The sequence below is a fragment of the Aspergillus heteromorphus genome (assembly GCF_003184545.1).
Source record: "Aspergillus heteromorphus CBS 117.55 chromosome Unknown BO70scaffold_1, whole genome shotgun sequence".
Classification (NCBI taxonomy): domain Eukaryota; kingdom Fungi; phylum Ascomycota; class Eurotiomycetes; order Eurotiales; family Aspergillaceae; genus Aspergillus; species Aspergillus heteromorphus.
Window position 1 is genome coordinate 1,330,955 of NW_020290406.1, and position 24,284 is coordinate 1,355,238.

At 54.6% G+C, this 24,284-nt stretch overlaps 10 protein-coding genes across 10 annotated transcripts; 5 read left to right on the forward strand and 5 right to left on the reverse strand.

The window, feature by feature from the left end:
- Positions 1-11: 11 nt before the first annotated feature.
- Positions 12-3,439, forward strand: BO70DRAFT_383961 (uncharacterized protein). Its single transcript, XM_025545620.1, has 2 exons — positions 12-623; positions 679-3,439. The coding sequence occupies exons 1-2, from the start codon at positions 400-402 to the stop codon at positions 3,104-3,106; spliced, it is 2,652 nt and encodes an 883-aa protein (XP_025404139.1). The 5' UTR covers positions 12-399; the 3' UTR covers positions 3,107-3,439.
- A 972-nt stretch (positions 3,440-4,411) lies between these two features.
- Positions 4,412-6,495, reverse strand: BO70DRAFT_376087 (uncharacterized protein; the record flags this gene model as incomplete). The annotated part of the gene is made up of 3 exons (XM_025545108.1): positions 4,412-4,901; positions 4,985-5,369; positions 5,424-6,495. 3 exons carry the CDS (start codon positions 6,493-6,495, stop codon positions 4,859-4,861), a joined length of 1,500 nt encoding a protein of 499 aa, XP_025404140.1. The 3' UTR covers positions 4,412-4,858.
- Positions 6,496-7,744: 1,249 nt separating this feature from the next.
- Positions 7,745-8,796, forward strand: BO70DRAFT_383962 (uncharacterized protein; the record flags this gene model as incomplete). The annotated part of the gene is made up of 4 exons (XM_025545621.1): positions 7,745-8,020; positions 8,053-8,087; positions 8,118-8,653; positions 8,763-8,796. Exons 1-4 carry the CDS (start codon positions 7,756-7,758, stop codon positions 8,794-8,796), a joined length of 870 nt encoding a protein of 289 aa, XP_025404141.1. The 5' UTR covers positions 7,745-7,755.
- A 348-nt stretch (positions 8,797-9,144) lies between these two features.
- BO70DRAFT_348783 (glutamyl-tRNA(Gln) amidotransferase subunit PET112) lies at positions 9,145-11,924 on the forward strand (the record flags this gene model as incomplete). The annotated part of the gene is made up of 5 exons (XM_025541628.1): positions 9,145-9,444; positions 9,740-10,253; positions 10,326-10,402; positions 10,470-10,611; positions 10,666-11,924. The coding sequence occupies 5 exons, from the start codon at positions 9,145-9,147 to the stop codon at positions 11,922-11,924; spliced, it is 2,292 nt and encodes a 763-aa protein (XP_025404142.1).
- Positions 11,925-12,274: 350 nt separating this feature from the next.
- BO70DRAFT_383964 (arginase) lies at positions 12,275-13,829 on the forward strand. The gene is made up of 3 exons (XM_025545622.1): positions 12,275-12,603; positions 12,714-13,297; positions 13,381-13,829. The coding sequence occupies exons 1-3, from the start codon at positions 12,517-12,519 to the stop codon at positions 13,682-13,684; spliced, it is 975 nt and encodes a 324-aa protein (XP_025404143.1). The 5' UTR covers positions 12,275-12,516; the 3' UTR covers positions 13,685-13,829.
- Positions 13,830-14,064: 235 nt separating this feature from the next.
- Positions 14,065-15,557, forward strand: BO70DRAFT_357531 (uncharacterized protein). The gene is made up of 3 exons (XM_025542061.1): positions 14,065-14,629; positions 14,721-14,998; positions 15,200-15,557. The coding sequence occupies exons 1-3, from the start codon at positions 14,472-14,474 to the stop codon at positions 15,301-15,303; spliced, it is 540 nt and encodes a 179-aa protein (XP_025404144.1). The 5' UTR covers positions 14,065-14,471; the 3' UTR covers positions 15,304-15,557.
- Positions 15,558-15,877: 320 nt separating this feature from the next.
- On the reverse strand, positions 15,878-18,930 carry fcpA (protein-serine/threonine phosphatase). The gene is made up of 3 exons (XM_025548843.1): positions 18,330-18,930; positions 18,153-18,239; positions 15,878-18,084 (listed from the first exon to the last, which is right to left on the reverse strand). Exons 1-3 carry the CDS (start codon positions 18,575-18,577, stop codon positions 15,990-15,992), a joined length of 2,430 nt encoding a protein of 809 aa, XP_025404145.1. The 5' UTR covers positions 18,578-18,930; the 3' UTR covers positions 15,878-15,989.
- BO70DRAFT_9351 (uncharacterized protein) lies at positions 18,309-19,614 on the reverse strand. The gene has a single exon (XM_025548855.1). The coding sequence runs from the start codon at positions 19,245-19,247 to the stop codon at positions 18,582-18,584; it is 666 nt and encodes a 221-aa protein (XP_025404146.1). The 5' UTR covers positions 19,248-19,614; the 3' UTR covers positions 18,309-18,581.
- Positions 19,352-21,142, reverse strand: BO70DRAFT_327541 (pepsin-like aspartic protease; the record flags this gene model as incomplete). Its single annotated transcript, XM_025540704.1, has 4 exons — positions 19,352-20,028; positions 20,078-20,732; positions 20,802-20,952; positions 21,041-21,142. The coding sequence occupies 4 exons, from the start codon at positions 21,140-21,142 to the stop codon at positions 19,740-19,742; spliced, it is 1,197 nt and encodes a 398-aa protein (XP_025404147.1). The 3' UTR covers positions 19,352-19,739.
- A 640-nt stretch (positions 21,143-21,782) lies between these two features.
- On the reverse strand, positions 21,783-23,622 carry rpt3 (proteasome regulatory particle base subunit RPT3; the record flags this gene model as incomplete). The annotated part of the gene is made up of 7 exons (XM_025544568.1): positions 21,783-21,803; positions 21,918-22,005; positions 22,043-22,790; positions 22,864-23,150; positions 23,207-23,295; positions 23,363-23,411; positions 23,465-23,622. The coding sequence occupies 7 exons, from the start codon at positions 23,620-23,622 to the stop codon at positions 21,783-21,785; spliced, it is 1,440 nt and encodes a 479-aa protein (XP_025404148.1).
- Between the last annotated feature and the right edge of the window lie 662 nt (positions 23,623-24,284).

The window sequence follows — 24,284 nt, forward strand, 5'->3', positions numbered from 1 at the left end:
CCTTCCCGCGGCCCTGATTCGCGTGTCACGTCTCAAACTCTCCCTCACCCCCCCCCGTGTCCTCGCATTTCCGCCCTCGCGCCGCTGTATGCGCCCGGATCGATCCTCCCTAGTTGCAGCAAGCGCACCACCATCCTTCCAGCCCCCGTAACTATTGGCGCATCCGCTTCGGAGATCCAGGAACACTCGATCACCGACTGCTGGGTTCCCCCCTCTCCTGGATCACTACTTCTCTCCCCGCGATATCTCAATTTCTGTGCCGGGTTCCAATTCCCCGTCGCGTCTAATATTTCAAGATCAGATCCCAAATTGCCTCGGAAAAAAATACAGAGGGCAGAAAAAAAGGGCCCTTGATCCTCGCGTTAAAGAAGTCTCGGACAACGGCGCGTTCCCGAGGCCATGAGTGCAGACGAAGGCGGAGGGACGGCCTCAGTGCCGACCACCAACGGCGAACAGCCTCAAAACACACCAGAGCCCTCGACCCTGGCGACTCCCGGCAAGCGAAAGCGTGTTTCGAGCCACGATGATAAGGTCGCCCAGGATGCTGGGGCTTCTGCCGTGCAAGCGCAAGAAAAAGCAAAATTACAGGAGACGCTGCGTAACCTGGTCGAGATATTGAGCAAGTGAGCGCTCCGCGTCGCCAGTGATTCGTGTTTGCGCACAGCTAACCCATATCAGGAACGACACCGATCTCCATCTCCTATCATGCCCGTTACCGCTGTCGCCCGCGAAGCCGCGCTCGAAACGCGCCAAGATGTCGGGGGACAAGGACGAAAGTTCAAGCATACAAGTACGGGTTGCGTCGGATCGCTATAACAGCTTGTCGGAGTTCTTGAGCGACATTGAGAAGGCGTCAGCCGCGGTGATTGAACGGAACAAAGCCCAAGCGACCGTCGCTCCGGCCGATGGAACGCCTTTGACGGAGACGGTCAACCGCATCGCGGCATTCAAGAAGCAGCTGAACAGCCTGGTCCGCCAGGCGCACGTGAGCCAATCGAACATCAAGACAGAGGCATCGGAAGAGGATGGAGAAGCCCCGGCGAAGTCTCCCCCTGCCGCTGTGGAGACCCGGAGTGAAGGCCTGTCGCTGACACTATTTGGCAATCCCGCAAACCCCAAACAGCTCTACTCGAGCTTGCAGAAGACCGTCAAGGTCCCGCTGTCTTCCGACGAACCTGGGGCGGACAAATTCGTGGAGGTGCAAGCGCCTTTGCCCGAGGTTGGCTTGCCCAACGGGATCACTACCACCAAGGTGCAGTTGTTTGATGCCGAGGCTGCGACCAAGGGACCTAAGAGGACTTTCGGCGAGGTGTTCGCTCCGCGCTCAACTCTGCCGCAGTTGGAAGCACCGCGCAAGGCCAGGGCTTCCACGCGCAACACAACAAACGGCTGGATCGACCCGTTCGAGGCTATCACGGACTACAAGGCGTTTCTGGGGGATAGAAACAACTACTGCCTTGCGCCTCTCCCTTCGGGGCAATGGCTCCAGTACGGCGGGGTCACCTCGTCCCCGTCCTCTTACAACCGTCGACCAAAGCAGCAGTCTTCTCAGCAGCCGGGGGAGGAGCTAATCAACGATGACCCTGCTTTGGGGCCAGATGAAGATGCCGCGCTCCTGCAGGGAGTGTACTCGTCATTTGCGCCTTCGTTTGATAGTTCCGGCTCCGTTGTGCAAGTCGACTCGAAGAACTTGGTGTGGTGGAGTAAGCGCGGTGCAAGACGGCTGCATACGCTGGTCTCAATTCCTCTGCTGGAAGAAGCGAAGGAGGGGTCTTCAACAGTGCAACCGGGAAATATCGGCGAACTGGACGAGAGCACCCTCGAGGAGATGGTGAAGACGTTCAACCCGGAGGACTTCACGGACAACGTCTTTCACACCGATAAGACCAGCGAAGGGGAAGAGGGCGGAGAGTCACGAGAGATGAGCGAGGTACTAGGCGAAGTGTCGGAGCTGCTGGAAACGCTCAGTTCATACCAGAGAATCCGAAATCTCGAGCCCGTACGCCCGACGACTCAAAGTACCGGCCCCAAAGAAACGACCCCCGAGAACAGTGGATCCGATACTCCATCAGAGGCAGAACAAATGGTCTATGAAACGCTCAAGTCGAGTCTGGCGACTGTGGTCTCAACGCTGCCGCCGTACGCGGTGGCCAAGTTGGACGGCAACCAATTGGCAGACCTGAACATCAGCCAGAAGATCCTGATCGAGAACCCGGACTACTCGGGCACGATGGAGAAGGATGACTACGCGCTGCAGCAGGAACGCGCGATGGCCATGGGGATGCCGGGTGGTGCCAACCGGACGTCGACGCCGTCGCGCACAGGGAGTTTCCAGGCGCCGCCGCCCTACAACCAACGCGCCTATACCGCCAACGCCGCCAATCCCCGGCCGCCGCCTCAGGCCCCCCCGTTCCAGGCGCCGCAGCCTTACTATCCGGGCCGCCAGAACTCGGCCTCGGCGCCTTACACCCCAGGCGGCGCGCAGTCGTTTGGAGGGGCGCGTCCGCCGTCGACCCCCCAGCCGAGGCCCGGCTACTTCCCCGCGTATGCCCAAGTCACCCCCTACAACGCTGGCAACACCGTCCCGCAATACCAGCGCCCCGGCCAGAACGGCTACCACCCATACCCAGCACAGCAGGGGTCACCGCAGCCCTACACCCCACGCCCCGGCCAACCCGCGCCCTACAACGCGTCCTACGCAGCCGGAGCCGGGGCCGGGGCCGGGGCCGGACGCAGTGCCTCTCCTCAGAAACCCCCTGCCTACGCGACCCCCCGAGGCTCGTACATCCCCCCGGGCTCGGCTAACCCTCAGCAGCGCTACGTGCCGCAACAACAACCTGGCCAGCAACCTCCCCCGTACGGGAACTACCCATCCAACCAAGCCCCCCCGCCATCCGGAGGCTACTCCAACTCGGCTGCCGCAATGACCTACGCACGCAGTGCCGCCGAGCAGGCCATCATGATGGAGCGCAACAAGGCCCAGCTAGCCGCCGCAGCCCAACACCGGCCCAGTTCCGCCACCCCACAGCCAGTGGGCGAAGGAACCCTCTCTCAAGATCGAAGCGTAACACCGGGGGGCAAACCAAACGGGACACCAATATCGTGACGAACCGAGCGGATGAGATTACGGTTGAGATGTAGGGATATGCCTTTTTTTTTTGTCTCCTCGTTTTTCTTTCTTTCTCTTCCTTTTCTTCTCTCAAACCCTTCTATATTCTTCCCTCCTGTCTACACTATACCATTGTTTCCCCGGAAGGCGGCGCTTTTTAGAAAGAAAAAAAAATACTCAGTCAGAAAACTCGACCAAAAAAAATAATGATGTCCTCGAAGACAGAGGTTCTTTGGATAATGGATGATGATGATACCTTTATTGTTGTGTTCTTCGCCCTTCCTCCGTTTCTTCTTCTTATTATCCCTTTCATCCTTCTCCCCTTCTTTCTCACATAGACCCCCCCCCCCCCCCCCCCCTCGAAAAAGAAAGAAAGGTCAAGCCAGCAAAATGCAAGGCCATGCGCGGGAGTCGTCTTCCTTCCTTCCTTCTTTCCTTCTTTCTTTTAAGTCGAAGTATGAGTATTATTATTATTACCATGTACCACTTTTATTTCATTTCATTTTATTCTATTTTCTTTTCTTTTCTTGTTCACATCCACTGTTGAGCTACTGTAACTTGCTACCCCTCTTTAATTCCTATTTTTCTTTCTCTCTATTTTCCTTTCTTTTCCTGTCCTTTTTTTTTATCTGTGTTTTTCTTCAACCGGTCTATCGGGTGCTTTATGGCGTATCTATCTATCTATCTTAGCGATTGGCGTGGTTTGATGGCATGGGATCGGATCAGGTAGGATAAGAAGGAATGTTTTGTCTGTCTGTCTGTCTGTCTGTCTGTCTGTCTGTCTGTCTGGGCTTGGTTGAGCTGGGATGCGAGGGGATGGGATGTGATGCGATGGGATGCGATGGACTGATACGCGATGGTTTGGTTTGGGTGGCGCAGAAAGAACAGATTCTTCCTCTTGTGATTTGATTATTTGTTTCTTTTTTTTGTTTCTGTTTTGTTTTGTTTTGTTTTGTTCGAACACTACACTATTAGGGTAACGGATCTTTAGTTCTTTATTTTATTTTACTTTATTATTTTATCTTATACCATGTCTTATATTGTTTATACTATCTTCAGTGTGCTATTAGCATTGTTTTTGGATTGTGGATGCAGGCTTCGGGTTCAACTAAGCTGGAAATGGTACACTGACTTGCCTTGCCTTACCTACCTATGGGTGTGTTTGTTTGCCTGGTCTTTGTCCTGGGGAGGATGCTGTAGATGATTGGGAATTGGATGAATAAGTAGAGTAGGTATATAGGTAGATAGTATACTAACTGAACGAATGTAGTATACATCAACCAATCAACCAATCAATATGGTCATTACACAAGCTCAAATTACATCACAAGAATAAGAAAAGAGTAAGAATAAGAAGAGACAAAAGACGCTAACAAAAAAAATAAAAATAAAAATAAAAAGCTGCAAAAGAAATACAAACAGCAAGAAAGGTCTTTGGTCTGGTCTGGTCTGGTCTGGTTTGGTCTGGGTCCCATATTCCGTACGTAGTAAGTAGGTTGGTTGTCCTGTCCGTTTTCCTATATGCATACGCCCTTGCCTGCCTGCCCGCCTTTTCTCTAAATATCCTGTGTTCAATCTACCAGTTACCTGACCCAAAACCCAACAAACCGTGAGTGAAGAATTTCAGAAGGGAAGAGGGAAAGAAGGAAGAATGATCACATGCGCTGCCCAAAGTAAACTCGTGGAGTCGTGTCATTAGATAGATTGATTAGTGGATGAGGTATTTGGTTGTTCGTTCCATGACCCGTATCACGGGATGAACATGGCTGCGATGCTCATGAATGCGAAGTATCTGGGTACGCATTAGTACGGGAGGGCGTGGATATGGGTATGAGGTATTCGAGGTAGATGAGATAGGAAGAAGAAAAAACATACACGGTGGCACATCTCCATCCATCCCGGGAGTCAACGACCTGGTCGGCCCCCGCGGAGTGGTTGGATGCAATGGCAGCGGCGGCACCGCCCACGACGGCAACCAGCAGAACACGGCCGGAGAACTCGGCGATCATGCTGAATGCAAGCAGGGGGAGGAGCACGGCCGCAGAGGCGATGATGATGGCGGAGAAGACGGGTTTCGCGGTGGAGGTGGGAATGGTGCGGGGAGTAAGAGAGACCAGGTCTTTGGCGTGGTCTAAGAAGCGCGTTTCAGCGACGACAATGGGATTGGCTTGTTTCATCCAAGCGCGATAGGTGTTGATGTCTTGGGTGGAGGCGCAGGGGAGGGATTGGAGGACTCTGCTGTATGCGCTGAGGGCGTTGTCTGGAGGGAGATGGTCAGTTCTGTAATTCTGTGCATGTGCCTCGCAGGACTCACTATATTGCTCGGTCTTGCGGGCCAGAGCTCCCAGCAGCTCTTCCCGCCGGTAGTGCAGAGACGAATAGACCTGTGCTTGCGCATCCATGCGCCGGGAGGCAGGAAGCATCTTCGTGCCCTCCTGCTCCGCAATCGCGGCCCGATGCATTTCCTCGTGCTCGTCGAGCACCCGTAGATCTTCCTCCATCTGCGCAATCTCATCCTGGAGGTGCAGCAGCACGCGATGGTTGACGTCCTCGAATCGGCGATAGAGCGGTGGAATGCGGGCCTCCTGGCTCTCCGTGGACGAGCTCAGCCGAGACGCGACAAGACCATATCCAGAGTGACGAGGGGCCGTCTTGGTATTCCGGCGACGCTTCCGATTGGGGCGATGGAGGTCTTCTTCTGGGCTTCGCGGGGGCGATGGGGGCAGCGGTGGTCGATTGAATGAGGCGGAACTCCGGGGATAGTACGCTTCTGGCCTTGCGCTCAGATCCATGGTCGAATTCTCTGGGAAAGCTCCTACCGCACTGTAAGTTCCATCCATGGAGAGTTTGCGGTTGGGGATATTACCCCTCGAGATGTGCGACGCTGCGGTGCTCGGAGGAGTGTCGATTGAGCTGGGCACAGGTTGCGAGTTCGCTGAGGATTTGGACATCATGGATGAGGCACGGCTGCGAGAGTCAGTCCCCGGGGTCGTTGTCGGATATGTCTGGCGGCCGGAGCCTGTGTATGTCGTCTTTGGATGGGATGTTTTGGGGACCTGGAGGGATTCGTACTCATCGAAGGAGGAGTCGTCATCATCCGAGCTGGTGGAGTTGTCCTCTAGATACTCGAACACATTTGGCGCTTTCCGGTCCGGTCCAGCCTTCACCTGCGCAGACTGTGTCCGCGGAGCATGTACATTGCTTGATCCACTGCTCTTTGATGCCGTGGGAAGCGCCCGGCCGTCGGTTTTGGATTTTTCCCCGGAGGGCTTGGAGCTTTTCGGGGCAGCATGCGAGTTCGTCGAGACGACTGAGGGCGTGGACGTTTTGTTGGTCCCATCTTTCTTTGATTTCCTGGAGCGCGAAGATCCAACATAGAGCGGCATGGTGGGCGGTATCGGTGGGTGGTCGAGGGACCGTTGAAGATCGAGGCAGCGGAGACACTAGTATTTGGATCTCAGGCCATGCCCTAGAGACGGGTGAAGGAATGATAACATGAACGACGGCAGCGGTCTATGAGATGGTCTGGATTGTAGGGAGGGGGCAACAATGGAGGCATATCAAGGGAGCGCAGGTAGGGCCAGTGGAGCGCCAAAGAATGTAGGACAGAATGTGGTCTCCCTTGGACAGGTCGCGACTCCTTCCAGTCGGTCTATTTAGTAGTATTTCGAGGATCGGTTGCTTGACAAGCGGATGGCTGAAGATCGCTGACGAAGGATGGATCGCTCCATACGGCTTGTCTTTAAATCGGATGCTGGTCGGCAGGATGGAGATGAGACAGTAGGACAAGGGCAACAGCAACAGTAAATACCCCGAAGGCCAATGTTGGCGCTGAGACGGATCTCTGACGAGAGCCACGACGCGGAATATCAAACCAAAGGTTTCATTCGTTCTAGCAGACGCCCCGAGTTACAGATCCGAGGGATCGTCTTCCCTGTCGGGAGGGATGGAGGGGGTTTCTTTTCTTTTCTTTTTTTTTTTTTTTTCCTTTCTTTCTTTCTTTTTCCCCCTTAGGTAGTCAGAGGGATATCAAGGATGCAAGACATAAAAGAAGGAAGGAAGGAAGAAAAGGTGGGGATGGGAGAAGGGAGAAGGAGAGGAAGAAGGAAGAGCGTTTTCCAGTGGTTTTTGTTTCCCTTCTGTATAGATAGTCAGTCAGTCAAGTTGCAGCCCCCCCTCCTCTCCACTGGAACTCTATGCTGCGTTGGCTGACGGTGACTCGCTGCCGATCCCACCTTGCGTCGTCTCTCGTCATGATATTCGACGCGGGTATTATCGCGCGTGCTGATGCGATGAGTTGGATGTATAGAGTCAGTCATTCATGAGCTACCAACCCGGATTCCTGCGGAAATCGAACAACTTCCTTTTTTTTTTTTTCCTGAGCGGCCCGGAGCATGTGGGGGAGAATAACAGTAGTTGCGGGCTTTAAGCTAGTGGGGCATTTACATGACCTAACTTAGTATTGCTTGCGGCGATACGGAGTAGTTTTACCTTGCATATGTTGAACAAGCCATTCAGTCCAGGATTTGTTTTGATCATATGCAGCGGCACAAGGATGAATGTACTATACATAGTTACAACATTTAGGCTTAATCAGTTTCCGGCGGAAATTTTGTTTTTCTTGTCCCCAACAGTCAGCTGGTATCATGTACCCCGGTGTCTCCCTCGCGATGTGCCATTTGACAATTGATAGAATTTTAAAAAAGTATATGGCTAACAACAGCTCACCGGACTACAGAGCACTATACCTGGAGGCAGAAGAACAGAGAAGATTGGCCGAGAAGAAAGAAAAACAAGATCTAGAGCGAGAACAAACGCGTCCTACCAGCTTCGGAGAGCTTATTCGATACTGCCACCTTTTTTTTCTCACAGCGTTTGAGAACCGAAGCACCATCTCGATCGATCACGAAAGTGCTGCCCGTTGCGAATTCGGCCGTGGATAGACTGCAGCGCCAGTCAAGAGCAGATCTATCGTTCTGTGTGCGACTATCTATAATCATTGAACAAGAATGCGGGATTTTTGTTCCAGCCGCGTCTCTACCTGAAGGCCCTCGGAGATGAATTCAGCGAAAGACCCATAAGCAGTGAACAGGATCTTGAGAGTTACGAACGATTTTGCGTTGAAAACCACGTTCGCGATATTATTGCAAAGCTGTGCACGATAAATGCTGCTCGGGACGAATTTAGGTTGGGCAAAGATATCCAATTTGACAACCATGCCAACGCTCTTGACACAAACGAAGAGGACAAATATGGGAAAGACAAGTCAACCGGTTCGCGGCGATCCAGACCCGACCAATTCTGCGTTCATCGCGTGGATGGCGAAAACAAAGCTCTTCTGATGACGGTCGAATATAAATCATCTCACAAGCTGTCTGTGGAGAATCTTCGCGCAGGACTCCGACCGATGGACTTGTGGCATGAAGTGGTCAGACCGGATTCTGTTCCCACGGAGGGGCCTGAGAAACTGAAATACAACGCCGCCTGGCTGACGGGCTCGGCAGTGGTGCAGGAATATCATGTTATGATTCAGGAAGGTCTCGAGTACTCGTATCTGACAAACGGCCTCGCCTTGGTCTTGCTGAAAGTCGACTTTGATAATCCGAGCACTCTATACCACCACCTCTGCGAACCTAATATGGAGGTCAATCAGTGCAAGAAACAGGATCCGCTACAGCAGCCGGTGACATCCGTTGCGCGGGTATTGTGCCTGTGCTTGATGAGCTTTCAATCGCGGTATCAAGATCAAGAGTAGAGGAATACAGCGCGGGCGCACCTGCCGGAATGGAAGACAAGCTTCGACCACACACGTTCTCAGATCCCTGAATCAGAATTGCAGCACAACTCTCCCGGCTCGTTGCGCAGGCTTCCGCCATGGGCAGGGTGGCCAACGCCCGAAGAACACTGCACCATTCTGCACTCAGCGTTTTTTGCTAGGTCTGCAACAGGGAGGTGAACTGGATATGCAATGTCCCAATATTGTGCTTTACCAACAAGGAGGGAACAGCCATTATCATGTGATTAGTGCAGAGATCATGCTCAAGCAGGTCAAGCAGCAGTTGGACGAAAACATCGACCATGGCTGCGCACCGATTGGACATTGTCCGTTCAAGATCACCTGCGCTACATATGGATATACGGTGGTTGGTAAAGGAACCACACGACCACTCTGGCATCAGGTTTCCCGGGAGGCCGAAATATATCGTGTGTTTTCGCGGGTGCAAGGGTCGGCTGTGCCGGTATTTCTCGGTAAGCTCGACTTGGACAAGTTCTACTTTGTCCATGGTGCTGGAGAAACTCGCCATATGCTGCTGATGGCTTGGGGTGACGAGTCGGTTGGTCAGAAAATGCAGGAAAAAGCGGTTAATGATTTGTCATTGGGGTTTTCTTGTATTGCATCTTGCTACATACATGTATATAACTCCGCGCTTGTCACGTCTCTATCTATACCCCTAGGGAAGTCCCGGATTATGGAGACTTGATTTATTGCCTACATAGTAAGAGTAACTAGTAACAACTAGATAGTTCGTAGCATCTGAGCAGCTCTGTGTATTTTATTCGTGTATCCCCTCCGGTTCAATACCCCAGCGGTGAGCGTAATCATTACCGTCCGATACGAACTGCCCGCAGTATTCTTTGGATTCTTCCCCATTGCCATCATCTGTCGCCATCATCATCATCATCAGCATCAGCATCAGCATCAATTATTGTGGTCGCCATTCGGCAACCAAATCCCCCGATTCCTTCTCCTCCCTCCCCTCTCCCCCATCCAACGAATCACCCCTGTCAGCCACCACAGGGCTCATGCTTCGACCATGGCTTCGTCAGTGCCCAAGAGCCACCCGCTCGCTCGCCTGCCCGCAATGCCGACCACCCATTCGCATTCGCGCCCTTGACGCCCTGCACACGCACACGGCCCTCCCTTCTTCCTCCCTCTCGCGTCCCATTCGATCCCTCCAAACCTCCGCCCCCGAGTCGCAGGACCGCATCCCCCTTCGCAAGCAGCTCAAACAGGACGCCAAGGCCGTCAAGGCGCGCAAGCGACAGACCCGCGAGAACGAGGAGGCCTCCCGCGGAAAGTGGGAGTTGACCGTCGGCATTGAGATCCATGCGCAGCTGAACACCGAGTCCAAGCTATTCTCCAGTGCGTCGATGCCCTCCAGTGACGGCACATGCATGGGGGAGCTGTCTGGCTGATGACCACCCTCGTGAGCAGGAGCCCCGACGTCCTCGACCGATCTACCCAATTCGAATGTCGCGCTGTTTGACCTGGCGTATCCGGGGGCGCAGCCGGTCAGTTGATCCGCTCTGCTCTCTCCCTCGCGTTGAGGTCGACCGCTGATGACAGATGGTTCTACAGGAGTTCCAAATCGCCACGCTCCTGCCCGCCCTCCGCGCCGCCATCGCCTTGAACTGTGACGTCCAGCCCGTGAGCAAATTCGATCGGAAGCATTACTTCTACCAGGATCAGCCCGCGGGGTACCAGATCACGCAATATTACGGTATAATCCGATCACGTCTACGGGATGGGTTTCCAGCTCTCTAACGCGCAGCAGAGCCCTTTGCGAGAAACGGCTATGTCGACCTCTTCCGCCACGACGGCATTGCGCCCGAAGACGGTGACTCGGTTCGCATCGGCATCAAGCAGGTCCAGATGGAACAGGATACCGCGAAATCCCAAGAATACCCTCCCTCGCTGCAGCTGCTCGACTTCAACCGCGTCTCCCACCCGCTCGTCGAGATCATCACCATGCCGCAAATCCATAGCCCCGCCACCGCGGCGGCATGCGTCCGGAAAATCCAGGCGATCTTGCAGTCGTGCAATGCGGTGACGACTGGCATGGAGCTGGGAGGTCTGCGGGCTGACGTCAATGTCTCAATTCGCCAGCGCGGTGACGCAGCAGGCACGCACCACTACGGCGGGATCGGGGGTCTCGGGCAGCGCACGGAGATCAAGAACCTCAGCAGCTTCAAGTCCGTGGAGGACGCGATCATTGCCGAGAAGAACCGGCAGATTGCTGTCCTTGAGAGCGGCGGTGTGGTGGCGGGCGAAACCCGGGGCTGGACGATCGGGAGCACGGAGACACGCAGACTGCGAGGCAAAGAGGGCGAGGTTGATTACCGCTACATGCCGGACCCCGATCTTCCGCCTCTGTATATCGGGGAGGACCTGGTGTCGGAGCTCAGGCAGACCCTGCCGACGTCCTCGGACGCGCTCCTCGAACTGCTGGCGGGGCCGGAGTACCAGCTGCCCATCGAGGACGCGAAGCCGCTGATTGAGCTGGAGGACGGGGCCCGCTTGGAGTACTACCAGGAGGTCGTGGACCTCCTGCGGGAGCTGCAGCAGGACCAGGACCCGCAGGCGCAAAAGAGCCTCGCACGCGTAGCGGGCAACTGGGTTCTTCACGAAGTTGGAGGCTTATTGACCAAAGCGGAGCTGGTATGGGACGCGCAACGGGTGCCTGCTCCGACCCTGGCCGCCCTGCTTGACCAGCTTCAGCGGAAACGGATCACGGGCCCGACGGCACGACGGGTGCTGGCCATGGTGTTTGAGGGCGACTCGCGGGCGATCCCGCAGCTTCTGGAGGAGGAGAACCTGATTCTGCTGCCTTTGTCGCGGGAGGAATACGTTGCGCTGGCCGAGGCCGCGATCGATCAGAACCCGGCGATGGTGGAGCAGATCCGGGAGAAGAAGCAACTGGGCAAGCTGGGGTGGTTTGTCGGACAGATGATGCGGATGGGCGAAAAGGGGCGGGTAGAAGCGCAGAAGGCGGATGCGATTCTGCGGGAGTTGATTCTGGAGGGTCGGAGGTAAGGGGATGATGGATAGAAGATAGACCTCGGTAGCGGAGCAGTTCATGATACCCAATCCAATCCAGCATCACAAGTCACACCAGTCACAAGGCAACAAGCACATCTCCCACTCTCCCCCGAGGCAATCTCCGGGTTTATCAGGGCGTAAATAACATGTCCGGCGAATCAATTGCTAATGGAAACGGGGGGTGGAGAGCAGAGAAGGGCCGGAGCGGGCATCTCTCCTCGACCTGTACTTAGGGGAAGGCCTGATCCCTAAAAGCAGGTCTTAGCGATCGCGATGCCCCACGGCTTTGCCTTGCCCGCGCTTTTAACCGCCATGGATCCCTCTTTCTTCTTTCCTCACTCCCTCATCTTCTTTCACTTTCATTCTCTCTCTCCCTTTGTCTCCGTCTCCATCTCCTATCTCCTGTCTCCTGTGTCTCTTCTTCTTCTTCTTCTCCTCTTTGTGGTTGTTTGTCCAACGGTTCTTGCCAGCCTCGGATCGTCTCCACCCGCTCGATCTTATCTCATCTTTCGCCCGCCCTTCTAGAACCTTTTCTTTTTCTTTCTTCACTCTTCACGCATTCAACTCTCCCCTCTCCATCGACATCATGACTTCCCCCTCCACCATCCGACAGAGATTCCTCTCCAAGCCCAACCAGCTGGGCGTTGTGGCTGTGGGCTTCAATGGCGGTCAGGTACGTGCAGTGCAGCATTCCCGGCGACCCCCCCCCCCCCTCTCGTCGATCATCGTCACGGCACACCACGGCAAACAGAGCGCAGGCTAACTCCCCGGCGATGACGACAGTGCAAGATGGGCGTCGAGGCTGCCCCGATGGCCCTGGTCGAAGCGGGTCTCCTGGAGCAACTCCGCGACGACCTGGGCTACGACCTCCACTATGACGACCAGGTGCACAACTACGAGGACAAGATGCTGGCGGAGGACCCCGACCACCGCGGCATGAAGAAGCCGCGGTCGGTCAGCGCCGTGACCGAGACCCTGAGCTCGCAGGTGTACGAGCACGCCAAGGAGGGCAAGTTCGTGCTGACGCTGGGCGGAGACCACTCGATCGCGATCGGCACCATCTCGGGCACGGCCAAGGCCATCCGCGAGCGTCTGGGCCGCGAGATGGCCGTCATCTGGGTCGACGCCCACGCCGACATCAACGTCCCCGAGATGAGCCCCAGCGGGAACATCCACGGCATGCCCATGGCGTTCCTGACCCGCCTTGCCCGCGAGGAGCGCAGGGATATCTTCGGATGGCTGCAGGATGAGCACATCGTCAACACCCGCAAGCTGGTGTACATTGGTCTGCGCGATGTCGACCGCGGGGAGAAGCAGCTCCTCCGCGAGCATGGCATCAAGGCGTTCAGCATGCATGATGTTGATCGGTGGGTTTCCCTCCGTCATCCCTGTCCCGTCTTTTCTCTTTCATGTGTGTGTGTGTGTGTGTGTTGTGCTGACCCCAACGCAGGTACGGTATCGGTCGCGTGGTCGAGATGGCCCTGGCTCACATCGGCAACGACACGCCGATTCACCTGTCGTTTGACGTCGATGCGCTGGACCCGCAGTGGGCGCCTAGCACGGGCACCCCCGTGCGCGGTGGCCTGACGCTGCGCGAGGGCGACTTCATCTGCGAGTGCGTGCACGAGACGGGCAACCTGGTGGCGATGGACCTGGTGGAGGTGAACCCGAGCCTGGAGGAGTCGGGGGCCAGCGACACGATCCGGACGGGCTGTTCGTTGGTGCGCAGCGCCCTGGGCGATACGTTGCTTTAGGGGGCGACAGAAATGAGGCATGAGATGGGAGATTGTAGACAGTATAGTATACATACATACCTTAGAGGATGGGACGGATAGAATGCGCCGTCGTACGATATGATATAATGAATGACTCGAGCAATCGACGGATTAGTTTACTTCTCTTCTTTCTAGTATCCAGTACGCAGTATGGTTACGGAGGGTAGGAATCAGGACCACTGCCGAAGCTATTCAGTGTCTTGGATGGATCCTCCCCTGCCCTCCCCTGCCACCGCATATAGTTACTGACTAGTCCGGATTTCCTGCCACCGGCTTTTTTTTTATTTTCCCTCCCTCACGAGTTGCTGTCATTGTTAACCCCATTCTTCGAATTCAATTCATTCCTTCCATCCATCTATCTATCATCATCATCTTTCCTTGTTTTTTTATCGTGTGTTCCTGGTCTGTTTCTTGTGCCTGACCAACCTGACCCGCACCCGACCAACACATCAATCAGCCCCATTATTATTATTTATCGTCACTCTTCTTCTCCTTCTTCTTCTCTCCGATTCAATCCAGAACCCCCTGGACCGACACCAATGCGCTGTCCCTCCCTCAGCGAATCGAACTCAAGGCGAAAGTGAGAGATTTCGGCCTGATCGGTCGATGCCCCGCCGGGGCAATCCAATCCAATCCAATCCAGTGCATGCCCTGCTATCTGCTATACAGCGGTCAACCATCACATCACCTCATATACACACCATCCTTCCTCCTACCACTACTACACTCTCTAAATATCAATATCCCACTATACCAACAACAACCAATGGCCGGGGTCCGCATCCACCGTCGTCGCCGCTACCACTGGCCCGAACTCCAACTCAACATATGGATCCTCGTGGCGCTCTCTTCGTCCGCCATCTGCCTCGGTATCTTCGCCTGGTTCATGACCGTGCAGAATGAGTTGCATTTGGATATTCCTTGGTTAGATCCTCTTCCTTTCTAATACCATCACCCCCTTCCCCCCACAATCAATATATCAATAACCCAATAACCTAATAATAATAAATACCAGGATATTCCCATACATGGTCGTCTCCGGCGCCCTAGGAATCTTCTTCGTCATCCTGATCCTGGTCCTCGCCGCGCAGCGCTTCCTCCTCCCCGGCATCATCATCGTCGGGAGCTTCATCCTCTTCGTGCTGTGGCTGACCGGCCTCGTCGAGACCTCGCTGCAGCTGTACGGCGTCGTCGCCGACGTCGATAGCAATTGTCGCAATTATATCACCGAGTGGGGCCATCCGCAGGGTGATAATGTTTATTCCATGGCTTGGTTGACCGAGGATACCATTTGTATGTCTTTTCCTTCTTTCCTTCCTTCTTTCTTTCTTTCTTTCTATCTATCTACTTTTTTTTTACTTGGGATTGGGGTTGAGCTTGAGCTTGGGCATGATAAGACATGATTTTGATTGATACGTATCATATGATATGATATGATACTAATTGCCAACTGCCAACTGCTAACTGCTAACTGCTGTTGGGAATCGGGGGTAGGTAACTGCTGGAAAACAGCTTTCGCATTCGAGCTCGTCAATACCATCTTCTACGTCTGGATGATTGTCATGTCGTGGCAGGTGAATCGGGATATATATCGCTGATTTTCTTCTCCCTCTTCTCCTTCTCTCTCCGACTCCCTCCTTCTCCTTCCCCTTTGTTTTTTCCTCGCTCTTGTTATGCCTGGGTTTGGGGTGGGTATGTTATGACTACTACGATTATGTTTACTTCAATGGCCTATGGCTTACTTATGATCCGATATCGATATGGATATGATATGGATATGATATGATATGGCCATGGATGCATGTGTACGAATGAAACGCGAATGAATAAATGAACAAAGTTACATATCAACGAATGTACTAGTTATGTATATGTATGGAACAGGATGGAGTGGAGCAGTTATCAGGTAGTAACCAGCTCAAATATTGTGATTTTTGATTGATTCTTCTTCTTCTTCTGGTGGTGTTGGTGGTGGAGGTGGAGGTAGAGGTGGCTGCTATCACACATCGTCGCGTCGCGCACGCAAAAAGAAAGACGCCCTCGCTATGCCATCGTTGCATCGCGGCCAGTTCGATTCAAGTCAAATCAAATCAACTCGCCTCGCAAATCAAAATGCTCCCTGTGTGTGATGTGACATACATCTGCCGCAACGCCGTCTCGGACATTCAAAAAAGTAAAAGAGAAAAAAAAGAAAAACAAAAAAAAAGAGCAAAACAACCCCCAACATACAATTCAACATACAACCCCTAAGTCCTAGCCTAACTTAACCTAACCTAAGGAAGACTCATTCGTTCTCATTCGCAATCTTCTCGTCATCCGCCGGCTCCTCGCCGTCTTCAAACGCCGCCATCATCTCCCGCTCGAGTTCGTCGTCGTCTTCTTCCACGGGCTCCTGTGGCTGGGATGTGGGCTCCTCGGGCGTGTCGGCGTCGGTGTCGGATGGGACCTGGGCCTGGGCCTGGGCCTGCTTGAAGGCCGACTCCACGCCCGCGCTGGCAACTTCCTTCAGTCCGGTGGACCGCTCGTACGACCGTTTGATGCGCTGCGCCAGACGCGATCCGTGGACGTCGACCTCTTCGCTGGGGTTGTCCGTCTCCACGTCGTCGGCGCTTTCGTCCTCTTCGCGCTTCCGTTTCTTGCCGGGACTCGGAATCTCGTCCAGAACCGACACGTCAGTGTCGCTTTCGCTCTCGTCGTCGCTGCCCAGGAACTCCTTCAGTTCGTCGTGCACAGCCGCTTGCTGCTCCTCGTCGTAACCGATGGGCGACGTCGCGTCAATGCCTGCGAACTGGGACATCTCCTCGTCGACCGACTCGGCCATCGCTTCGTCGTCCGACGAAATCCACGAACCCTCGGCCATTTCCTTGGAGTCGGGGGAGATCGGCTCCCCCCGGTCTTCGGGGTGCACGGGAAGGAGGTAGGGTTCCTCCGGGAGTCGCTTCCACTGCGTCAGGCAGTCGAGGAGCCACTGCGTCGTGACGATCTGGATTTTGGAGTATCGGGTCGCCTCCCGGACCTTGGCAGTGCGGTTGCGTCCGGCGACGAGGTGCGTGGTTCTCCCGTTGATCTTCTGAGAGATGGCCACGCCGAAACTCTTCGCCCAGAGGGAGATGTCTGCATTCTGCGTGTCCGTTCCAAGCGGAAGGACTCCGGAGAACACCAGGACCACACCAGTGAGGACGGGACGCTTGATAAGGGGCATGATATCCTTGATGTCAGGCACCAGTTTCAGGTCGACGTCCTTCTCCTTCGAGGGCGCCTTCTCGCCTCGCAGCGCAGCCACTCTCCCGCCCAGCCCTCGCGACTTCTGGCGGTCGTATTCGTCGAAGAAATTCCGATGTACTCGCTCCAGTCGGACCTCCAGATCAAACAGCTCCCGGTCGTTGTCTTCCAGCAGATGGTGCCGGTGCTTGCTCATGTCCTGCGACTCGTCCATGCTGCTGGAGGAATCGCTGCCACTCTCCGCCGCATCATCTTCCGCGTCCAGCTCCCTTTGTTTCTGCAACAACGGCCGGTCTTCCACCTGATGCATGATTGACTCTTCTTGCGCGTCGCTTTGCTCCTGCAATAACCTCGGATTGTCTCCACCACCCATCGTTACCAGCTGCTCTAATGTCGAAACCTCGCTCTGCTCGTCTGTCTTCGCGGTTGCCCCATTCACGTGGTGCTCTTCAAGCGCTCCCTTGGATGGCTTGGGCGCCGGCTTGTCACCGGACTTGCCCAGCTCCTGTTTCTTGGGAAGGAAGCTCGAGTTGATGTCCCCAATACCGACGAAGAACTCATAGGGAGACACCTTGATGAGATTAGGGCTCCAGCGCCAGACATCCCCGCGGTCGTCGATGATGACGACCATCTTCGTGTCCACCGGGAACAACCGGTGCAGGTTCTTGGCCGTCAGACTCCCACTCTCGTCTCGACTCAGGATACGGTCACCGAAGAGTTTCCGGTCAGGATCTATAATACTAGCGATATGTTGCGCATAGGACCTGGTTCCCATGGTGTAGATATGCAGCTCAAACATCTCCGACACGTTCTCCAGAAACGACTCCAGCCCCGGCCGTAGCTTGACATAGTACCAGCACCCGCGCATCCCCGGTCCATCGTCCACCAGCTGGAAGACACGGACATCGCTCAGAGCCTGGTAGTTCGGGTTGTCTTTATCCTGCATCCATTCTCCCACGGTCGGGTCAACAGTAGCGTGGATGATAGTCTGATCCAGATCCACAACGAGGGACAGCTTCCGAGTCGATAGTAGACGACGCTTTGCATCTTCTTCCACGCGCGTAGCTTCTCTCGCACTGACAGTGAGCGTGGTATTATCGTGGGCCATCTGAATCGGGGCGCGCATAATGTCCGTCACTTCGGTATTGTACGAGGACCTATAGCAACCGTAAGCATCCAACACCTTACCCCAACACACAGCTACCTCAACCCCAGCAACACTTACTCAGTCATATCCTTGCCACACTCCGCACAAAGCCCCCCAAACTGAACTTCATGAGCACATGGCTCATCAATTTCCAAAACATCAACCCTATAGCGAAAATTGAATCGTCAGCCCCGAGCCCCCGAGTCCCCAAACCAGCAAAAGTAAAGGGGTAAATTAGAAAAAAAAAAAACATACGGTTCATCAATGACATCCCCCTTCGCCACCTTCCACTGCACGATCTCGCCATCAACCGTCGACTCAAACTTAGTCGGAAACTTCCGCTTGACCTCCACCTTATTCCCTAGCCCATCACCCTCCGTGACAGTCGTCTGGTACACATACCAAAACAGCGCCTCATCCCGTTCCACCGCATCACCGGGCTGTTTGAGCAGCGACGTGACGGTAATCGGGTAATGAAGACTAGGCGGTAACCGGAGAAGCATGCCGTCACGTATTTGCTTCAACTATGTATGTATGTTCCGATCTTCTCCAAACCCCCTCCGGATTCCCCCGTCCTCCCTGTCGCGTGGATGGAGCTGGACAGCTCTGGTCGATCGGATGGGATGCTAGATGGAATTCGATTCGATCACCGAGATGAAAGAGGTATCGTATCGAGCTCGACGGACGGGCTACGGAGCCATGCCCGGGGCGACTGGGGATGGGTGGAGTGGGTGGCCAGGAGTGAGGTGACGCGATCGAGGGGCTTGTTTGCGATGGACGCGACACGGGGAAGTGGGGCGTGGTTGCGATGGGTGAATGAATGGAAGGTTGGTAGGTAGGTAGGTGGGAGTAGTGGGAGTAGGTCGGGTTGTCACAGGTGGTGTGCTTCGTCACGAGACGACGCGACGAAACCAATGATGAGGCGGGCGGATCTCGGATTGAGATGCGGGCGGGTGGAACTGAGCTCTGTTTTGAAGGCGCAGGGCGAGGATGGTAGAGATAGTGGAACGGGGGATGAAGAGTGTGGATGGATGATGAAAGAGAGAGACAAGAGAAAGACAAAACGGCCGCTGGGGTGGTGGTCGTGAAGAAGAAGGTTTGGCCGCCAAGAGTCAGCGGGTGCGTCGGTTTGGCTGGCCTGTGCGGGGCGAGACTCGGCCCAGACCCCGTCATCGTCTTTGTCTGAAGCCCATCATCATCATCATCATCATGCCTGCTTGCTTTGTACGCCGTTGTACTACTCCCTACGCCCTCCACTACTACTGTACTATTACGTCAATCCTCATCCTCTCGGAACTATATCATGCATTGCCATCAAAACAAACTCCCCAACGCGAAGCTATCATTCCCTGGTGTCTAGGTTTACTTGTATCGCATCATCCGCATCATCCGCATCATCCGCATCATCAATCAAGATCACAGCATGGAAGTAAATCAAGCAATATTATGGGCATTCATTGGAGATCCCTAGAGCCTACCCGGCAAGCGCTGGCAACAGGGGAAACCATCCGTAACAGATTACGCCATGTTCGTCTGCGAAGACTAGATCAAAGCCGTCAAGCTCGACAGATCTCCCGAGCCCCAAATAACAATGACCGCTGCGGGGAAGGGTCATGTACGCGGTGCCATCCCCTCAGGGAACAGAAATAATTACCGATCCATCATTTACTTAGCCTTGGCCAGACCAACGGCGCTGTTGCCGAGGTCATACACGCTGTAGTACCTCCTCAGGAACGCATCACCCAGGATGGCCAGGGGGCCCACGGGCTCGGGGAAGTCCATGCCCATGAAAGCACTGACACAGGATCCCTGAACCTCCAAGGTGTAGTCGAAAGCGGAGATCGTGAACGGGTGGCCGCTGAGGGTGAAAGTCACGTCGGGTAGGGACGAGCGCTTCTCGCAGTCAATGGTGTACTGGCCGCTCCAGCTCTTCTTGGCACCAATCTGGGCGTTGCTTTCGGGCAGTGAGCAAGTGTATCACAGGCAAGGGAGCAGTCACTTACATCATCTCAGCAAGGTCGGCAGGCAGGGCAATCAGAGAAGTGCCGGTGTCCAGAATGACACCAGTGTTGTCGAGCTCAGCAACATCGTCACCGAGAGCAATGGAGTCAAGGTCGACCTCCCAGTAGGCCTTGCGGCGGAGGGGGATCTTGATCAGCTCACCGGTGTAGTGAGACTTGTCGATGCCACCAAAGGTAGCCACGGATGAGTCACCCTCCGTGTTCGCATCCCCCAGGTAGAAGGCGAAGACAGGCTCGTCAAGGAGTCCCTGGTTGATCATGTTGTAGAAGGGAGGAACAATCTTGTTCACGGAGATGGTGTCGTAGCCCAGGCCGAGGATGCCGTCGAACCGACCGAAGGCAAAGGCGAGGCCAGGCTCTTGGGTCGCCTCGGCGAAGTCCTGGTCAGGGATCTTCAGGTCGCCAATCTTGAGCGTGTCTTGGGAGATAAATCCGCTGAGGCTGCCAGAGCCGTATCTAATAGCGAACTCGCTGCCGTTCTTCTGGTACGTGCTCGAGGAAGAGGAGTCGTACTTCTGGTGGAGGTAGCAGGCGATCGAGCCACATGAGGAGGACGGAACCCACAGGTTCGAGCTGCCAGTGTCCAGGACGACCTTGAACGTCTGCGGGGGAGTTCCCAGCTCGATCTCAGAGAAATCTATAGGGTAGTATGTCAGTAACAGTCACCGATAAGGCACGGCCTAGCTCTGGGCCATTGGCTCCGTACATTGTGCGTTCAGGAAGTTGTCCACCAGGACATCGTGACGAGCCATGTCATTGATGGGGTTCTGCTCAACCAGCTCCTGGTGAACATTGGGGCGAATGCCCATGTACTTCTGGCCCAGAGCGCGGACATGGGCGTCAATGTTGTGCGTCAACTGCGATGAGAGGGTCAACGTTAGAGGATGATGAAGCTTCAAGACACTCGCCTGCTTCATTCAAGGCAGTCAGAAAAGCTTTACTCACCAGCTGCTCCTCCATAGGGACCTTGTTGAGCTTCAGCTTGTGAACCTCGGCGGAGGCACAGCCCAACAGCACGGAGGCTGCGAGCAAGGAGGTCGACTTCATGATGGGCGGCAACGGAAACAACAGGCCCGTATGATGCGATGGACTGGTTTACGATGGCGGCAGGGACTCAGGAACGGATAAGGATGATGATGAGGATGATGATGATGATGGAGCAAGAGGGAGGAGATGGGGAGAGGGAGGACAGGTACCAGGGGAGGAAGAGGGAGGTCTGGGGTGAGAGGGCGAGTGATGCGGGTGACGAGACCCGGGCTCGCACTGGTTGCGGAGCGACTGGTGGGCCTGCCGCAGCCAATGGCCGGCTGTCCCGGCTGCGTCATGGAGAGGAGTGGGCAAGCCGATCGTCACGCGTTATCGGTCGGTCAGTTGATCGTCTTCCACGGAGGCATGGAGATACTACTGTGTAACTGCATCTATCTACGGTGTGTGGGAGTATACTGAGCATTACTTCTCTTCTACCAGTGTACTTGACTTCCGGTTGCCTGACAAGGTACAGGGATACTTGCTCTGCAGGATGGGGGTTCCTGCTCGGCGCCTTATCTTCGCTCGGATCACGCGAACCCGTCGGTGATGATGTAAGACCGCCTTCCTGTGGCTGCCTCCTTCTCACTAGCGCCATACCTTGCGAAACAGGCACTACCTACCGCTATCTATCGGTAGATAGCCAGCGAATACGTAGCACTCAAGGTGCCAGGATAGGCAGCTAGTTAGCTACAGAGTAACTACCTAACTACCGCAGCTACGATTAGTCAGACTCCCAAGACACCTGGCAGCGCTGATGTGTTCTACCGTCTACTCGTCCCAACAGATAAACTACTCCAGCGGCATCCCAAAATGCATCAGTCGTTGTCCTAATATATGATAGCCTAGATGTTGATGATACAGCTAACGATCCCCCTTTTCGCCTTGCACAATCCGATATCCAGCCTAAAAAACACGTACCATGCTCGTTTACCGGTAGAACTCAAGTCTGTGGATCTGGTCAGCTGTGTCGGCACAACGGGTAAAATGGGTAGAGACACGTACCTGTCCGACTCCTGCCCAGTCTTGACTTGAGCGGAGTAGGCATCCTCGAGGTCGGATTGGATGATGTTGTAGCGGTTCTTCCGGACAGCACGGAGACCCGCCTCTTGCATAATGGCCGCGATGACCGCACCCGAGAGGGGCTCGTTGCGAACGATCAGCGAGTCAAGGTCGACTTCGGGGGAGAGCGACATCTTAGACGCTATCGTAGAGAAAATCAACCGGCGTTCACGCCGGTCGCGCAGGTTGGGGAACTCGATCTTGCGGTCCAGACGACCCGGACGTAGCAGGGCAGGGTCCAGGGTATCCGCTCGGTTGGTGGCCATGATGACCTTGACGTTGCTGGTCTGTTCGAAACCGTCCATCTGGTTAAGAAGTTCCAGCAAGATACGCTGGACTTCACGGTCCGCACCGGTTTGGGCGTCGAAACGCTTCGTGGCGATGGCATCAATCTCATCAATGAAGATGATGGCCGGGGAGTTCTCCCGTGCCATTCTGAAAACATCACGGACCATGCGAGGACCCTCACCCAGATACTTCTGAACGAACTCAGATCCGTTTACACGAATGAAGCTGGCGGTTGTGCTGTTTGCCACTGCCTTGACCAGCATGGTCTTACCCGTACCGGGAGGTCCATAAAGAAGGACACCACGGGGAGGGTCGATACCTGAGTCGGTCAGCATTCAGGAATAGACAGCTCCATAAGGAGTGACAGGGATGGAGAATCAAGGCGAACCCACCAATCTGCTTGTAAAGGTCAAAGTGTGTCAGAGGCAGTTCGACGGCCTCCCTGATCTCCTGCTTCTGCATGTCAAGCCCACCAACATCCGCATAGGTCACATCAGGCTTCTCGTTTTCACCCAGCATGGCAATGGAGGAGTCCGCTTCCGGGGGCAGGATATCAACAAGGGCATTGGAGTGACGGTGGAGAGCGACCGAGGAGGATGGCTTGAGCTTCTCGCGGTCGAGGGTGGACAGGATACGGACGACGTAATTCGAGCCGGTCGAGGACTGCACGATACCGGTACTAGATAGAAAATCAGTTATTACAGTTCATCTTCCCAGAGTTATTGGGTATCATACTTCTGATCGATCGCTTCCATGAACTGGCCGATCACCAAAGGCACGCTCTGTATCCGCTTGATCTCCTCCTGTGCGCGAACAAGTTCTCTCTTCAGGCTCCTGTACAAACACCCTCGGTTAGCCAAGAAAGCCAGGTATAACAGAAGAAACAGGGACAGCCTGCCTTTGCTCATCCTTGATGTACTCCTCCTGAAGCTGAATGTACCTGTTGCAGGGTCAATAGGTGCCGCGGTAGCTGCCATCCATGCTCGAACGTACTCCAGGTGTCTCTGCAATTTCTTCAGCGTAGCATATTCATCACCTCCATCGCTTCCCGTGCCTTCGAGGGAGTCTATGTTGGGAATCGTGTCCAGCGGAGCTGCCTTGCTGTGAGGCGTGACGTTGTTCGCCGGATTCTCAACGGCGACGTCTCCCATGGCGGCGAATGTGTGTCGGAAAGCAAAGGAATATGGAAGAAAGCTAGCGCAGTCGATATCGCGAAAGAAAAGCCCTCCGGGTACGAAAGGAGATTGGTTGTGGGTGCTTTGGAGAAGGACGTAGGCTGTTTGGATCTATTGCGTCGATGCCAGACGGCCGGGCTCACGAAGCTCACGGCACCGTCATGTGACCGGGGAGCTCGGTCGCCCGCATCGAGTGGCAACCACTGGAGCTCCGCTTGACCTCCCTCCATCATGCTGTGTAGTAGATGGTTTCTACGCATAGATGTAGACGTTTGTTGGTCTGGGGAATTTCACCTCGATCAGTTCATTTCTGCTTCGACCGGAGGATATTTTCCTCTAGTCTCAGGGCCCGCCAAATAATATTTACAAATCATTATTTATGGACTCTGCTGTGGCCCTGAGATATTGAATTACTACTAGCAACTGGTAGTATACGCATGGAATCAATGGAAATTGTTACTCTCGTCGCCCACATGGTGATATATACCTAGTAGGGTGCTATGGTCATGCTTCGCAGGCAGCGTATCCTCAGGGGTTTTAATTGCTTGTCATAGCGGATATATACATCGACAGGGCTCATTGTCTCATCTCGAGTGATGACGGACAGAATCCGGCCAGCAATCGGGAAAATAGAAGAC